General features: G+C 35.9%; 1 protein-coding gene and 1 pseudogene across 8 annotated transcripts; both read right to left on the bottom strand.

The window, feature by feature from the left end:
• Positions 1-331: 331 nt before the first annotated feature.
• Positions 332-18,186, bottom strand: LOC147501561 (golgin). Of its 7 annotated transcripts, none has more exons than XM_086606609.1 (12): positions 17,992-18,183; positions 17,817-17,918; positions 17,687-17,749; positions 17,498-17,584; positions 16,806-17,396; positions 15,706-16,185; positions 13,661-13,722; positions 13,449-13,557; positions 12,933-13,012; positions 12,207-12,545; positions 10,933-11,274; positions 332-508 (listed from the first exon to the last, which is right to left on the bottom strand). In XM_086606609.1, exons 1-11 carry the CDS (start codon positions 18,058-18,060, stop codon positions 11,241-11,243), a joined length of 2,016 nt encoding a protein of 671 aa, XP_086462735.1. In that variant the 5' UTR covers positions 18,061-18,183; the 3' UTR covers positions 332-508; positions 10,933-11,240. The 7 variants fall into 7 exon arrangements, with proteins under 7 accessions (XP_086462735.1, XP_086462741.1, XP_086462734.1 ...); XM_086606608.1 differs by lacking the exon at positions 332-508 and adding an exon at positions 8,609-10,477; XM_086606611.1 differs by lacking the exon at positions 332-508 and adding an exon at positions 8,609-10,477 and having other exon boundaries at positions 17,817-17,903.
• Positions 5,510-6,840, bottom strand: LOC147501562 (uncharacterized; annotated as a pseudogene). The gene is made up of 4 exons (XR_015220875.1): positions 6,746-6,840; positions 6,388-6,682; positions 6,075-6,301; positions 5,510-5,984 (listed from the first exon to the last, which is right to left on the bottom strand). The product of XR_015220875.1 is annotated as an uncharacterized LOC147501562 (transcript).
• Positions 18,187-18,267: the final 81 nt, after the last annotated feature.

The following is an 18,267-nucleotide window of genomic DNA, read 5'->3' as shown; positions in this document are numbered from 1 at the left end:
ATCATACTTACATCTTTTCTTAGGAAATCATACAATTAAATATAATTGTAAAACATTTCCTCACCGTTATGCACTAACCTCAAGTTAAGCTGCCATGGCTCTGATACCAAATTTATGAGTTAGAGATCAGGTAAAACACCTGATTAATGCGGAAGAAGATCAGTCAGCAGCAAGAACACTTGATTAAACTGAACTTTTATTTATATGGATGGAAGTGTATGTTACAAGGGGAGATATGGAGCACTCTTAGCAAACAAGTGTATATATATATATATATATATATATATATATATGTTTATTCAAGCTTATTTTCCCACAAGATGATTAAATCTTATTGATAAAATGCATTTTTTTTCTTAATTAGATGATACTAAAAGTCTAAAACTCAACGTGGGATTGTGAAAATCCACTTCTTACATTTTCAAAAAAAAATACTGTCCAAAATAAGGTTTCCAAGAAGAATGAAATTACCATGACCATCTATGCAACCATTTAGAAAATGTCTGACCTGCAAATCAAAGAGAAGAAAAATTAATTTCTGATTACAGCAATGCCAAATTAGACAAGTATATCTAACTAGTAAACATAACAATAGCAATTCAGTTTTCACGGTTAAATTGATAACAGTTCTCTAAAAAATATCAGTCATATTATGAAGTTCATAAGAAAATTATACCGAGTTTTTGAACAAATTGGTGTGTTTTATTTTTTCAAGTTGTCCAAGCAAGGACAATAGTTTTGGTTGACAATTTTGGCAGGTGAGTGCTTTCGCTTCTACAAGCCTACGAAGGCTAACTTACTGAAAGGCTATATTACTAATAAAAATAATTCCATTTCAATTTAAAAGACATCATCTGAGAAAACAGGAGACTGATGGCATATAACAGAGGTGAAAAAAATAGATGATTGCATCCATATTCACAATGGTTTGGAGTCAAGCAGATATATTGGCTATGTTTGGTTCAAGGAATTTAAAATTCCTGGAAAGTTGTTTCTATAAGAAATTCTTTTCCTTGATTTCAAATTCCATAAAAAAAAAAAAAAAAAATTTGTGTTTGGTTCAACCGAAAAGAAAATGTTTTACTGAGAATTTATTTTCCACTGCTTTGGTATATTGAAAAACTTTTCCATGAAAATGTATTTAAGTTCAAACTATGACTAATTAATGTACTTGCTTATTCTTAAATTCTTACTCAATTCGGGTCAATTCCAATCACGATGCTTCATTCTTCATAGAGAGGAGAGCCATATGCAATTCAAATTTTAATGGGATTATATTTGCCAAATCCCTATACATAGCCATATCCACAAATGGTTGTAGGTTCACATAATAGCAAGGCCTCACGAAATGATCATAGGCATAAACAGCGCCGTTAAGAGAAGGAACTATCAACCAAAAGGTGATCATCGGCTTGATGAAAGGCCAGAATTGAAACCTACAGAATGTATCATACCAGAAAGAAAGAGTACAACATTATGTTAAAATGCTAATTCAGGAAGTATGTTTTGGTTATATCGTGGTAGATGAAATAAAGGGAAAAAGTTTCAGCATAATTACCATTCGATGAGCTTTACAGATGTAAGCTCAAAGAATATAATCGTAACACGAGAGAACCCAATACTTAAGCAATTTTCTACTCTCATCGTGCGAAGTTAGTCTCAATTGCTCGAACCGAAACATATCTGTTAAAAATCCAAAGAACCAACATTTATATAACAAAAAAAGAATGTAACGTGAATATTACGAAGTACAACTAAATAATCAAAGATTCAGGAAAATCCTACTTACAAAGGATAAACCAGAGCAATAAGTGGCCTGCAAATCATAGACCCACTAACGTTATTAATCTGTTAGAACATTATTATAACACAAATACACAATACAGTTCCTCAATTTCTTTATTTTTTCCGTTTGTGTGTGTGTGTGTGTAATCAGTTCAAGACCATGCAGACTTATCAGGTGCCAGTGTGCCACTGTACCTGAAATCCAAATTATTTTCAAGAAAAACTTGCAAGCATGAACTGGTAATAGACAATATATTAAGTTAAATTTAATACAAAAACAAACATGCAAGTCCTTTGTACTCGTGATTTCGTTGAAGGCACAAGACATTGCACTTCAACTAACAAACAACTAGAGATTTTACCAAGAAGAAAGGCATCCATGATTCATTCAATGAACTCAACCAAAAAAGAACAAAATTTGCTACACAAACAACTGAAGAAAAGTGATTATGCTTCATTCTTCATAGAGAGGAGAGCCATATGCAATTCAAACAAATTTTCAAACAAATTTTCAATGCAATGATAAGGCATTCAGTTTCTCAAGCAGTCAGATAAATATGAGTCACGTAGCAAGCCACAGATAATTCTTGCATACATAGGAAAAGCATAACAAACCTGAGGCAAAAACGCAAGCACATCTTGCATAGAATCTAAAGATATTAAGGACATACCCACTAAAAACAACAGGTCATTATAGTTAACAACTAAGCATTCAAAAGTGCAAAGCCTCAAAGGGCCAAAAGCCGAGGCTCAATTCTACTAACAAAACCAAATTTTGAATCCTTCGCCTTTGCACCGGAGACAACCCATTCTTCAACAGCATGTTTGCTACCCTCGGTTGGGTATAACAGAGTTTAGACTAATGCAAGATAAGCTCACGCCTCCCCGTATTACCTACGCGGCGCCTAAACAAATCTTTAACGAGGGATATCACCAACCTAAGCAATAAATAAAATCCTATTCCGTAAAGAAACAATGCAAAAGACAAATTTATCGGTGAAACCATAATAATAGAGCAAACTTATCATGGTATTTAGTCGGGAATAACAAACTCCACAAAGAAGAACTCAAGAACTCAAGAACACAAGCTAAAATTACACATGTTAGCTAGCATCGACCACGATCTGCATACAAATAAAACTACTACTAACTACTACTAAAAATTCCAAATCCAATCTAAAGATATTAAGGACATACCCTCAACATGCAAAGTTCCAATATGCCCAAGCAAACCTATCGGGTTGTGTGCACTAGACTAAACAATCAGTTCTAGGAACATAAAATCAGTTCTAAGAAAAATATCGACAACATTAGTATTAGTATCACCTCAAGAACATAAAATCGATACACTAACTTCCATATATTCTAAATGCAAAAGCATTACCATCCACGCAAAAATCTGGATGTGGATGACAAGAATCCGTTCATTTGCTTGTTGGGTTCTTCATCCGATTTTGCCAATCAATATGAAAACTCATATAGTCACTCTCTTGCCGCGAAAACTTCGTCAACCAATTCATACGGGTTCATGAGTCTTTGAAATAAACCGCTTTCCTAAGAGGGTTTTCGCCAGATACTCAAAAGCCGAGTTTAACATTAGAGTATCAAACCCTTCCATGTTCATCACTTCATAGAAGACTTCGGTCACAAAAGCTTTGATCGACGTTACTCAATGATTTGCTAGGGCGGAAACTTGTCGCGATAACCCGTCCAAGCTTCAAAATGCTTCCTCCCAATCGCCTACTCCTCTTTGCCTTTTTGTGGTGCCCCTCGAGTCTCGCTTTTACATCTTCAATATCAACAGCTTCAGATTGTATATCTGCAATTGCCTTTCCGAACTCCCCGTAGCTTGGTCATCCCCACAAGCAAGAGACAACTCATCATATTGCTCTATTGGGACATTCAACAAGCCTTTTGCATATGGATTATCCTACATAAATTCAATATCATCTTTATTAATACCATATGAGATCGATCCGACAAAGACTACCGACATTCTATGTTTGTGCGAATAAAAAGATAGAGTGAAGTAAACAATATTTAAGGACAATAAACAAATTAATAGGAGAATAAGTATCCAAGACAGAGCATTATGGGAAGTCAACTTCAATTCTCAGTAAGTGAATGAAATGGCTTTAAAATGCTTCGTGTCGTTGGTATTGTGGACATATGGGCAAATACCATGTTGTGCCACAAGGTTTTATCTAGCTTAGCACCGGCGGAATGGAAGTCCACCTTTTCTACATGACAAGACTACCTACTATAATAGATTTGTCGAACTCCCCAATCAACTTGGTCGGGCAAATTTCTGTACGCTATCCACTTGATCAACCAAATGGGCAAACCCTTCCCAACTTTGATCGATCTATTAGCCAAAGAAATTCCATCATCAATAGGGCTCATCAATAAATACTAAACATTCTAATTTTTTAGACGACCGCCTAGAAATTAATTCACGCCGCCAAAGATTACGCACATCAAACAAACAAGCGAGAAACAAAAAGCTACCAAATAGGTAATTGCATATAAATTAACTATCAAGACACTTTCAGCAGGTCATTGAGCATGTACTTTGAGTCTTAAACAGTTAAATCCATTTACTGTGCCCATTTGCAACAATCCTACAGTTCTCATCTTTAATAATTAACTTAAACTTTTTCAAAGCCTCAAAAGTTCCATCCAACTCTACATGCTAGAGAAAGTATCCCCCTATTTGGTCTACACTAATTATCAGCCCAAACAAAGAAAAGCAGCAACAGTAATGAAGAAACAAGTAATGAACACTACTTATGAGCTTAAATTGAACAATCCAAGAGCAAATAAACAAATCCCAATTAAATAATCAGACCACTAAACCAGTGAAAATAAACCTTCATCAGCACTAACAGCTCATCAGCACATTAACACCTTCATCAGCCAACCTTGGGTATAAAAGAACATTAAACTCAGTTCAAACAACAAGCCTAATCATCATATAAACATATACCTCAAACAAACAACTTCAAGAACCAATTTTTAATAAAAGACATGGCAGTAAAAGATTCAACTGTTGAGTTTGAAAAAAAAAACAAATACCTCAATAAAATCTTCAGCATCTTCTTTGTCAACTTTGATCATCTTAAGCTCATCATCCCACGCCCAACCGCTCCTTTCCTTAAGGCTCTTAATCATTGCATATTTTGCCTTAGTAGTTTTCATACGACCAACAACATTTTCCACAGTGCAAGTGTCGTTAAAGGCATCGGAAATAGCTTTAGCCGCCCAGTGTAAAAGTGGACTTGCTGAATGCTTTTCCCTTCTTTTCTCCCTTTCTCGCACACACTCGCTAAAAATGAGATCAAAACTTTCTCTTTATTATCCCACCTATAATTCTTTTTCTCTTGCTTGGACTTTCCTTTCACAGATTGTTGAGTTTCTTCCATTCCTAAATATTATGTTAGTCACATGACACAATTAACAAATCAACATAGTTATCCCATGTATGGAACAAGCAGGTGCAAGTAACCACCGCACATATCTAAACTACCTTAAGCATAACAAAAATTACATAAAACATTACACAATCAAAACATAGTATCATATTAATCACCATTGAAGTCTTATACAAGCATAGAACTAGGAAAACAAAAACCATAATAGTCTATGTACAAAGCTTGCATCACAAATTCTTCTACAGTACAAACACCACTTGTTATCCCACTCCTAATTTTTCTAAAGTTGCTCTTCAGGTCACCTTTGCTTTTTTTTTTACTAAGTTGTTATCCCACATAACCTCAGTGCCATATTCAAATTTAAATGCAGCCCACTCTTTCTTTTGCTCACGCTTGCTCCTTCCGAGTAAGTTTTGTCTTTTTCTTTTTGAGGCTCTCCACTCTCGTGTTCGGGATCCGCTCGAAAGGAACAAATCATTAGGAGCGACACCGATGATATAGTTGTGTAGGATACAACAAGCCGGGACCACATCTACTTGTGTATCAAAAGAAGAAAGACTTAATCATCCAATATCTTCCAGAGTTTCTTTAGGATTCCAAAAGCTCGTTCAACAGAGTTCCTTAATGATGAATGACGAACATTAAATAACTCCTTCTCATTTTCTGGTTCATGCTCACTCCATTCTTTCAAGTGGTATCTAACACCGCGAAATGGAGCAAGGAATCCCATGCGATTAGGATAACCAGCATCTACCAAGTAATATTTCCCTACAAGGGAAATAACATTATTTATAGGGATCATTATCTACCATATTACATAAGTAAACAATACATTCATATATACATTTATATATATACCTTCAGGGACTTTAAGTCCATTAGGTCTTGTTAAAGCATCTTCAAGTACCCGTGCGCCATGAGCTGACCCTTCCCAACCAGCTAACACATAAGTAAACCTAAGATCAAAGGAAACGGCAGCCAAGACATTTTGTGTAGGTTTTTCTTTCCTCCCACGAAATCTATTATGTATACCTTCGTGCACCTTCACACCTAATATGAGTCCCATCTATTGCTCCAATGCAATCCTTATTTACAATCAATCAAAAACTAATTACTTAAAATATAAGAAAACTTTTAACAATTTTAACTAAAGAATATATTTATATTTTACCTTAAACCAAGGCCAGAATCTCACTTCATTACATCGTATAATTGGAGGTGTTTCCATATCAGTGGTTGGTTCCACCACTAGATCCTTGTAAAGACTAAGAATCGCTTTTAGAACAATATGAAAATATCGATTAGTTGTTTCCCCTGAACGTAAAAAATTATGTTTGATGACTCGGGTTTTAACGTTATGCCCTATAGTATGAAGGAACTCAGCAACTTGCTCTTCAACTTTCGTATTCCTTGAATCTCTTAACAAATTCTTTTCTCTAAATAAAACAACCAACTTTCGAACGACTCTTTACTCATCCTCAAAAAGATCGTAACACTCACTATCATCATTGATTATACCATCCAAGTACAATTTTAAATCGATGTCACGATTCACATATGGCTTCCTTGGTATGCTATCTGCTAGTCGCGAAAACGGTAGTTCTTGCACTTGTAACCACGCCATAGCTCCAACGGCGGCAGCCTACCTTTACGCGATCCTTTCAAAATCGTTGTCACTACTCATCTAAGTAAAAGGAAAGATCATAGCCAATGTTCACAATACAAACAAAGTACAAAGGAAATTCAAAACACAAGGCTAGATCGAACTATATAAGAAGAAGCTTCAACATAAACTTTCAATTTCACAAGAAAAAAAGTTTGCATACTAGTTTTCCGGTCTTACAAACCCAAGAAGAAGACCAAAACACACGCATGAAAACTCAAAACCAATATGAAACAAGAACAAAGTTTTACAAAATGAACAACTCATCACTATATAAACATCAATAAACACAAATTAACTACCATCAACAATCTCAAAACACCAGATCTACAACATCCAAACCACATAAACAATAAAACATAAAAATGAACTAATTGGCACAAAGAAATCACAACAACGACCCCAAATCGATATTTTAATCGATGGTTTGAATCAAATAACAAAAAATTAGGTACCTTTATTATGCTCAAAACAAACGCTGATTTGATCGGTGGAGATGTGTTTGAAACCTTTGAGATATGAACACAGAAGTGAGGGAGACCACCATTAATCAATGAGAGAAGAGAGAAGAGAGAGTGGGAAACTTACCTTCTCGAGCTTGAACAATTTTTTTTTTCCAGTTCACTACCCGTGAGTTGTTGTCGGGATGGAAAATAGAAAACGACTTCCTTTTTTATTTTAAGTTAGTTGTTTTCCTTCCTTTTTATGTTTTAGAGAAACCAATTTCTATTTTTTTTGTTTTCCACATGTTACCAAACACGTGACGCATTTCAAATTCCTGGAAAACGTTTTATTTTCCACCTTTATCCGTGAACCAGACAAACCCATTATGTCAGTACGGAATTTAATGACAACAAATATCAGAGAGGTCCCTATCCAGATAGAATTACTAGGGAAGGGGTTGGTTAAACGAACTCCAACAATCGTGACTCCAATCTAACGCCACATTGAGGCCGTCAGATTATGCGAGATCCAACGAACCGGATCTATTTGATCTATTCATTCAATTATAAAGGGGCGTTTCTGGTATTAAGAATTTTTTTTAAACAAATAAAACAAAAACCTGTAAATCTGTAGAGAAACTCATAATCGTAATCTAATAAAGCTTCAACAGACAAATTCGTCTAACTCATACTATGGATTGATTGGTACGGATTGTTGATCTTTTTTCTTTTCTTTTTTGGAATTTGTATTCAGGTTATAAGTTGCCAACTAAAATGTGGTATTTAATCCTCTCATTTTCTCAAGTTAACGAAAATGGGATCTTTAGCTCAAATGATAAAACACTTGAGATTTCAATTCATCTCAAGAGGTGGTGGTTTCACCCAAGATCCATATCTCATCAACAAGTTAGATATACTTTTTATTTTCTATCTAGATTGAGCGCGATAGGGAGAGAGAGAAAGAGAGGGACCGTGTGCTGGAGAAGAAGAAGTTGGAAAAGAGATAGAATTTGAAGTTGGAAAAGAGAGAAAAATGTGAGAGTTGGGAAGAAAACGAAATGGTAGTCGTGGGTTTTTTTTTCTTTAACTTGCTAATAAGGGACGAAAACACCCCTATTCATATTAGACAAATAAATTGAACAGATCTTGTACGGTAGATTATTTAAGATCTAACGGTCAATAGGCGGCGTTAGATTGGAGTCACGATTGTTGGAGTTCGTTTAACCAACCCCCTAGGGAATCATCTATCCTAATAGATAAAAAGGTCAATGCAAGAGTAAAAAATATACAGCAAAGTTATTATTATTATTTTTTGGTTGGTAAGCGAAGTTGTTAGAGAGGTCCCCTACTCTTTTTCATTAAAATAAAAACTTACTATTACATTCTAACATATTCTTTCCCTATTGCATCCTCATGTGCAATTTTTCTAACATCCTCTGCAAAGGAACTAGATAGTATCTCAATACACCTTACATTAGGACAATTTGCAGCTAGTGCATCAGCTAACTTGTTTGCCTCCCTATAAATGTGTGTTTGATGGAAAAGAAACCAAGTTCTGATTTCATTGCTTGTATACTCCTTGCTAGGATATTTGCCCTCCATGGATACTTCTTCTTGATGAATGTCACAACATTTTGTGAGTACGTCTGTGCCTCAATCCTCTGGATGTCGTGTCTCAATGCTAATCTGACCCCTTGCTCTAGTCCCTCCAGTTCCACCAGTGCAATAGTGTTATGCCTCAATACCTCATGGGCTGCTGCCATCACTATACCGTCACTCTCCCTAATCACTACTGTCCCACTTCCCTCTTGAATTTTGTACACTGCCATCTGTGTTAAGAGTGTGATTACCTTGTGTTGCCTTCCCCCATTTGCATTTTGTTATCCTATGCTTCACGAGTTTTGTAGGCTTGTTCCACAGTTGCTGAAACCTCGCTCTGTCAGGTCCCTCTTCCATTGCAACTCTGGTGGCGCTGAGTTTGGTCTTTACATCTTTCAGAATCAGTTCTGTTACTTGCACTGCCGATGAGACTTTGTGTTGGAAAATCCTCTCATTTCTTTCCTTCCAAGTCTAGTAAAGAAACTCTGTGAAAATTAACCTCAACGCATCTTGGTACCCTCCTTTACCTTTACTCTTAGACTGTATCCATTCCAGTTCTTGCAGCCACGTTTGTGCTCTCACCCTATTGTACCCAGCTTTATTTAATAGTCTTTTCCATATCTCCTGCCCAAAAACACAGTGAAAGAATAGATGTTCCTCTGTCTCAACTCCCACATTGCATAAAATACTAGCCTCACTTGTGACCACCTTCCACTCCTTAAGTCTGTGTAGTGTCTTTAATCCCTCACTCAGAACCAACCAACTGATAAATAAGAATCTTGGGATCCTATTGGTGAACCATATCATATCGTGCCAGTTCACCTTATGTGTAATATGTCTCATGCTTTCGCATGTGTCTTTCACTTGTGACCCCTCATCTTGTCCTGTATTAAGCTGCAACTCTCCTTCAATTGCTTGTACAATTCAGGGTAGTGAACTCTGAACTGATTTGGCAATTGCCACTTTCCATCCTCAAAAGGCATGACACTTTGGCTTCTTTGTGACAGAGAGAATTATAGGTAAGGTGTGCTGGAAACCTTTCCTTTAGAATGCCCGAAGGGTGCCAAGGGTCATTCCACAGACTCGTTTCTTCTCCATTACCAATCAAATGTCTAGCCATGTTCTTGGCTTCGACTCTATCATACAAAATATGCCTCCAACTCCATGTGCAATCCTGTGGAACTTTAAGGCTCCAAAAATTCCTCCCTTTCATTAAGTTTTTTTTCACCCATTGCACCCAAAGAGTATCCTTGCCACTAATAATGTGCCATATGTCTGATTTTCCACATGATTAGTAGTTGCCAAACATCTTATTCCGAGACCTCCCTCATCATATGGTTTGCATGTGTTCTCCCAGCTGATCAGAGCATGAGAGGTGTCGCCATCTGGGCCTGTCCATAGAAAGTTTCTACAGCAAAGTTCTTGCTCACAAAGAAAGGATTGCTCTGTTGTTCATACAGGCCAATTTGGTAACTTGTTATCCTTGTTTGCACAGCTGAATTTATCACAGTCCGCTCTTTCAGAGAATTCCAACCAAGCTCTGCCATACAATATCACTGAATCGGTGGCAAAATTGTAAGTGTGCTACCTCTCTCATAAACAACCCCCAAAAAAATAAAATATATCGACATGCATGGTATCAGAATTTCTCTTTATGCTACAGTATTGGCTTTCCATGTGTCTCCAGACCACGTACTAAAGACAAATTTAGGTCTTATATATAGACCCACGTAAATCTATATAATCAATATATCTCTATACGCACAGGACATGCATTACATGAGAATAATAAGTGTGCATCCAAGTCAATGGAACACTTACATTAAGGAAAGGCATCAAATATCAAATGAACAAAGTACAACAGTTTTAGATATAAACCAAGAGAAGGAAAAGCATTCTATTTAACCTAACAGAAAATAATTTAGCTTGTGGAGAAGAAGACTTTTCAACAAACGAAGAAACAATAACAAATCAGAATGCAATATTTATCTCATTATCTGATAACAATTACCTCGATTCTGAGGATCTCAGGCGGCTGATTTTTGCAAAGTTGCCAACAGCTTTACTTGAAACATAGCAGCAAATCACTTTGCTTCCCAGTCTCAGGATGCTCCTAGTGCAGCAATGATATTACCTTTATATTCTTCATCTTCTTGCACTTACCAAAATGGCCAGTTTATCTCAAGGTCTCAACCCATCTCACCAGTGCCATTGTTAGGAAACATCTCTTAAATATCAGACAAGTCTTGGTGATCATATTGGAAGAACAAACAGGGAGGAGGTAGGTGGTTCTCCAGTCTTCAGCAGGCAAACATTTTCTTACTGATGGCAGAGCTCCTGAAACCTTGTGAAACTACAAGAAATTTGACATTTATAACATATTATTACAAAAGATAATTCTCCTACTTAGCTCGTCTAGAACAGATAGTGTGGTAAATTCAAGAGCAGGACTCACATATTTCATAGAATCTTAGAAAACAAGATTAAGTTCTATATGCAATTCACTTTCACACACTGAAAAACAGAACAATAAGGTCCAAAATAAAAGTTCAGACTACCAAGGTAAAAATCTAGATTTTAATTACAAAATCTCAGACAAGGTAAACATTTATAGCCTTCTTCAGCAAAATGTTCAAGAGATCGTATCATTTATATCAACAGAACATGGAACAACCAAACAAAACTAAAATGGGTTAACTCTGTTGTCAAATGTACAAAATTGTCAAGCTAGACTTTCGATCATGGTTTACACTCTTTCAGTTTCAGCTCCCTTAAGAAAGAAATATAAGTAAAGTCTTAACATAAAAAACAAGATGAGAAAGTTTTATCAGCAGTAAATATTCAAATTTCAAGAACTGTACATACTTATAATTTTATAAAGAAAAAATAACAAAGAAAACATTCTTAACAGTTATCACTGGTTAATCTCCTTAACTTTTCTTCTTCTTTTCCTTTTTATCGGTATAGATGTGAAATAATCTAAGTAATATTGACACAGATACATGTGTCCATATCCGACAGATACGAATATAACACGATAAAATATAAAAAATTGAGGTATATCACATACAATATGTGTCCGACACGGACACGTGGATACATGTCTGACACGGGTTATTTTTGAAATAAGGCGTGTCCATGTAACATGGGAAAAAATTGCATTGGCTTCTGTACATTAAAACTGCCTGGGGTTGGCAGAACATATGTATCCAACTTGTAAAGCATAAAATATGACAAGAACACAATAAACTTTCGATAGAAGAGACAGGGATTAGCAACAGCTACCTTCTCAGAAGTGCTGCAGGATTATATGGAAACAAATTCTTTTGATGAAGATTTTCAACCGAAGTTTTCAGAGAAAGCAAACACTCTTTTGCATTTTGAAAATTCTTTCTTCTCGTGTCATTTAGCATACTGCCAAATTTACTGTTTCCACTGCTCCCATTTTCGAACACACCAGGATAGTTTCCCTCTTTTTCTGAAGCAGATGAGATGTTTATCATGTCATCAGAATCCGAGCCACAAGAAGAAAACTTTCTTTTCCCAGAAAACCAGAATGTTTCACTTCTGCAGACCGGAAAATTCAGGAACAAATTCCATGAGTTGCATACCGTTCGCAAAGACCTAAGCGTGCAAAACAGAACGAATGAACACAATTACTTTAGAAGCTCAGCATCATGACAGAATCAATTAATCGAGAAAATTTATGAAATCACTTGTCAGCCTAACAAGCATTATCAAGGAAAACGTGTCAGTATCTGATAGAGGATGTCTGGAATAATGTATCAGACACTGAAACCTTCTGAAATAGTTAGCAAGTGTCTACATCTGGACTTTCTTAAAATAGGCAAGGATTTCCGGGAGCACTCAGAAGACAGTAGGGTCCCTAAATACATGTTCTTTTACGCTAGAAACATGAAACAGAAGTAACTAATTTCTGAAGGATCCTGTTAAATCTTGTATCTAACAATTTTATGAAAGGGATGTTGTACTCAGGAAGAGGGTACAAACCTTAACAGATACTGTAGACAATGAACTCCCGCGTCTCTAGAAATAAGGTAATCGAGTAGCACCAAATGATCATAGTGCAACTGAAAAATATATGGGCAATCATGTTACTGTCTCATAAAATAGGACTAACAAAAGAATAAAGAACAAAGAATCAAGAAACGCTGAAGTCAGACCAAGAACGGATACTTAATAAACCAAAGAGCATGAGTATCACATTCAACAAAAGTAGATGAGAAATAGCATCCACGAGCACAAAGCCAGAAATAAGCACGTAAGTGTATCAGGAGTGTCTGACACATGGTTACAATGTGGTCTGCTACATGGCGAATAATTGGAGCTACCTTCTTGCAAGGCCCATGCAAAATATCTAGGAAATTTATCTTCTTAATACAAAAATCTTTTGTTTGGAAGAAAAAGATTTACCTCGGAGCTACCTTCTTACAAGGCCCATGCAAAATATCTAGGAAATTTATCTTCTTAATACAAAAATCTTTTGTTTGGAAGAAATAGATTTACCTCTGCAAGAAATATATGGAAAAGGCACACAGGATTCAGAACATTTGAAAGATGACATAGTATATCTCCCTTCAATTCGTTAAAAACCTTGGTTCTCCCTTTGTAATCCCTGCACCATTCCTTTATAAACATCACAACTCCATAAAATAAAATTAAAATAAAAAAAAAAATTAATTTTTTAAGTTTAAAAAGAAAACAACAGATATGCTTACATTTGGCCGAATGAAAATGGTAAACTTGAGAGATGCAACAAAATCTCAAATAAGAAATCGTCCTACAAATTATTTAAAGAAGATGAAAAAAAAAATGAAATGAAATATCCAAATCAAGAAAGACGATAAAGTACATGACAGTGTGATGCAATCTGTGCACAAGTCATAATAACACAAAGCAAATAAATAAACAAGATAAGTTGCATTTAACCATATATAAACAAATGAAACTATTTTCCAGAGAAGAAGACTTTATGTACCATACTTGTGACATGGACCTAAGAGACTTGGTACTTTTGTTCAAGTATTCCACAGTCGGCTTCTTCCAGTAGGCCTTATTTTATGTTCATTAGTCATTACTAAAGCAAACATAGTGGCCAAATGAAGCTAAACTGTGCCGTCAAGGACACAGAAAGAAATGCAGAGATACTTTTGCAGAATTTTGCGAGATTTTATGAAATTTCAGCAGAGCAGTACCGAAGATGAAATTTCACAAAGCTTACAGTATTTCAACCAGATTGTATGACGAAATGTTGGTTTTAATGGGCACTGATATTCAAACCCGAAACAGCATTTTGTACTACAGTCAAGGAGACATACTATCTAAGAAAGCAGACGGAGAACAGATGACGAAAACTAAATAAATAAACGAAATACATCCTATAGGACCTGATAGCACTTTTTTTTTTTTTTTTTGTTTCCATTTTTGATAGTTAGAACTTATTTCCTAATCCCTTCAATTCCCTTTTCCCCACTGAAGGTGGTAATCGAACCCAAGACCTTGGGGCACAGTAGGCCACTCATTCAAAACAAATATAACTCAAATGGGATATTGTACAAGATATTTCCTAATGCATGAATTCCAGATGGAAGACAAAGCAAATTATTCAGATCCTACCCTCAGAGATTCAATATCTTGGATTAGATCTTATTTCCCTTCGAATCAATCCGTGCTCCTATTCTAGGAAGAGTGTATAAGTGGACGAGAAAAAAGAAAATACAGTTAGTACGTAAATAGAGAACTGGGTAGCCTATGGGAAGTTGAGGTCTTTATGGGAAACGAAGTGCTCACAGAAAGACCAATAATAGAATCTATAGAGGGACTGATTGGACAGAAGGGTCTAAAATGCTTTCTCATAATAAAGATCTATCAGTCTCATTCATTGCCCCATCATGGTGAATAGTCAAATGGATACTCCAACAATGGCACATCAGCTGCAACTCTAATACAAGTGATGAAAAACAGAGGTTTTATGATCAATTGTGTACCAATAAGCCAACCCATCAATTCATCCAAAAAAATTAAAGTTGCAATGGCATATCAGCATGGGGAGACTTTCTGAGCTTCCTCTTCTTCAATTATATAGCAAAGTCCATAACATGTTTGATAGAATTTCATAAGTACTCATCAATATCATATAGAAACATCCTCCATAGCTAGATTTTACACTGGTATCTTGTAGCGTCCCTGATCTGAAAGGGATATGTTAATATATCGGATTGCTAAACGAGATTTTAATTCACCAATTTCTCCGAGAAGGGTTTCCAAACAAAATTATTAGATGTTTTACATAATTAGTTACATTGATAATTTGATACTGATTTAGAGTCAGTAGTTTTACATCAAAAATCCATAACGCAAGATGTAGAACCTCGGATCTCAAGTGTGCTTCCTTGGTTCTGCTGACATTGTATGCCGATAAATGTATACTTACAAAGAAGTAATATACACCCATTCATATCAATAAACCCCCAAGAGTACTTTTGATACAAGTATCTTATGTGAAACCTACACACTGATTTTAGAATCACACAGATGAAATGCTTATCTATACAATAGCTTATACATAAACTATGTGTAAGAAACACAGTAAGTTCAAAAAGATTTGGATAAAGACAAAAGAACGACAGACTGTCTATAAAATAAGTTCTCAATATAAAGAAGTTCAATGTATGCTTCTTTTAACTTGTATGCATGTGTGTGTGTGTGTGTGTGTGTGTGTGTGTGTGTGTGTGAGAGAGAGAGAGAGAGGCAACAAAAGTACCTCATCCATATATAACTTAAGCAACGATAAGGCAAAGCTCGCACAACTTTCGATATACATTTCATAATCTACCACCTTGTCCAGCGGCACATGCCTGTTAATCCACTCAGAAAGTTGTGACAAGCCCTTATTCAAAGCGGAACAATCCTGGCCGTACTGGAACTTACTGGTCAAGCAAGAGTTGGACAAAGCACATGAACATTTTGTACCGGCTCCTTTGTCAAGGCTGATCAAACTGATTGAACATTTAAGAAAAAGAAAGATAGCTTGTCTCTGTAAGTGGCTAATAGAAATCCTGTTCCCTCCATCAACAACACATGGAATAAATGGAGACCCTTCCAGACAGTCATCTTGATCAGCATGACATCCAGATATGGGTTGGTGTAGAAGGTCTTCAAAATATTTATGCACTAGTTGCAACCACAAAACAAGTAAATTGAACTCTCGATGAATATGGAAACTGAGTCTGATCATGATCATCTGAAAAATGTTTTTGAGAAATCTAATTAGAACAAAGGTATATACTGGTAACATAACTACTTGGACAAAAGATGCAGAAATGCAACCTTTAAGAATCTAAGTAATGGCAAGGCGCCACCTGATAAGCATTACATGTAAAACAGACATAAAATTTGCACATCATATTTGACATATAACGTCCATAAACCTTCCGCGACAATATGTGAATCACAAGTAACAGTGATATAATTATGATTAGTCCTACTAGATTTTCAGTGTCGACACATGAAATTTTCATAGATAGCACCAGCATACAGATTTACTAGTGTAGAGTGCAGAAAACAAAAAACCACAATCAATCTAAGGAAAATACCTTTATCAATTACGTAAGTAATCCTGACTTACATCTCCTTAGTTTAACCATAGACATAATGACATGCTCTATGCAAATAGCCAGTTAGATTGCAAATAATTCCAAATTTACCAATTTAACATTGCCTAAAATAAATGTATAATCTCCAAAAGACAATGTACAGATCTCCATCAAAAGATTTCAGCAGATATAACTGAATATCAAAAGCTATTAAATGATGCAATGTCATTAGGTCAACTTCAAAGGCGAAAGAAAACTTAGTGCATACCAACATTTTGTGTCTCAAGTAACGAAAACTGCACGTCCAATTACTTTCTTTTGGTTCATGAAAACACCAATGCAAAAGCTTCGGGACAAGGTTGGTGAGTTTGCCAAAAATAGGATGCTCATCGAAGGTACCAACTTCTGTCGAACTACTTTCGTGAATAAGGGAACATAAAAGTTGAAGCAGGCTCCCCAGTAACACAAACAATGAAGCCGAAGAACTGACATCCCCATGAAGGAAGACATCCTTACAAGAGCTCATCTGTGAGTCATTGATCTGAGCAACATACATCACATTCAGTAATTCCCCGGGAACATTTGTAAGACAATCGACAAAACTCATATAAACTTTTGCAAGTTCACCATCAGGACATTTCTTTAGATGTTTCAATATAGTACGTAAAGCTCGAACTAGACCAGCTAGTGTACACCAATTTGCATTCACCATCTGTTTCCGCATGCAAAGAATGTAACTCGAGGAATCACCATCTGACTCAGCAGACGGAGTTATGACAGATGCAGATGCAAGAATATTAGACATTGATACTTCAAAGCACGCAAATAACAGATGAAGAAAACCATCCCATTCACCTCCCTGCAATACATTAACGTTGTTTATCAGTTAAAAAATTAACCAACACGGAATATTCAAACGTTTAGACAAATTTCACCAAGAAAATTATCACCACGACATACAGATGTAACAAGAAAATTTGAGATGACCACAAGAACATTGGTGGTTGCATGACGAACATATCGACTCTCAACATTAAGGAAAAGTACCTGTCACGCACTCAGGCAGTTGAGTACTAATTAGAACTTCACTGTGAGAATATAGAATGATATTCATAGCATACTTATTAAATTCAAGGGAGATAAATTTACCAAGAGAGATACAATGCTAGGTAAGCAATGATGATAATCTCCAGAACATTCCACAACACCAACCTGGAAATTCCAAATGCATATATATCACTACAAACAGAAAGCACGAATTAATCCTGAGTAAAAGTACCTCATCATCCCATCGTTGAATTTCCCTCGAGATCTGTGAAAGAATAATGAGAAGATTCTTCTCTTTTTCTTTTGTTAGCGAACATAACTGTCGTAGTTGCTCCTGCATACAATAAAAGAGTTTGTTAGTTATTTTAACTGCTTTAACTAACTAACCAACTGTATTAGAAACTAACCGTGGTGAATGGAGAGAGAGTGCGGTTGATCAGACAACAAAGCCGCGCGTATTCGGAGCGGCAACGCATTTTTTTACTTGGAACAATGAGACCTGAACTAATGGTTTTCAAATCTAACTAAAATGCCACTAAATATCGTGATATTAGGCATTGAAGATATTTCAGCTGTCAACATTTTGACAGCGAACCATCAGTGGTATAAAAATATGCGAACCCCTACATTTAAAGATCGTTTTTCGATACCCCATTTGAATCAAGATCATTTGCGATACCCCA

This window comes from Coptis chinensis, chromosome 4 (assembly GCF_015680905.1).
Source record: "Coptis chinensis isolate HL-2020 chromosome 4, ASM1568090v1, whole genome shotgun sequence".
NCBI classification, from domain to species: Eukaryota; Viridiplantae; Streptophyta; class Magnoliopsida; order Ranunculales; family Ranunculaceae; genus Coptis; species Coptis chinensis.
This window is presented reverse-complemented; position numbering and strand designations above follow the sequence as displayed.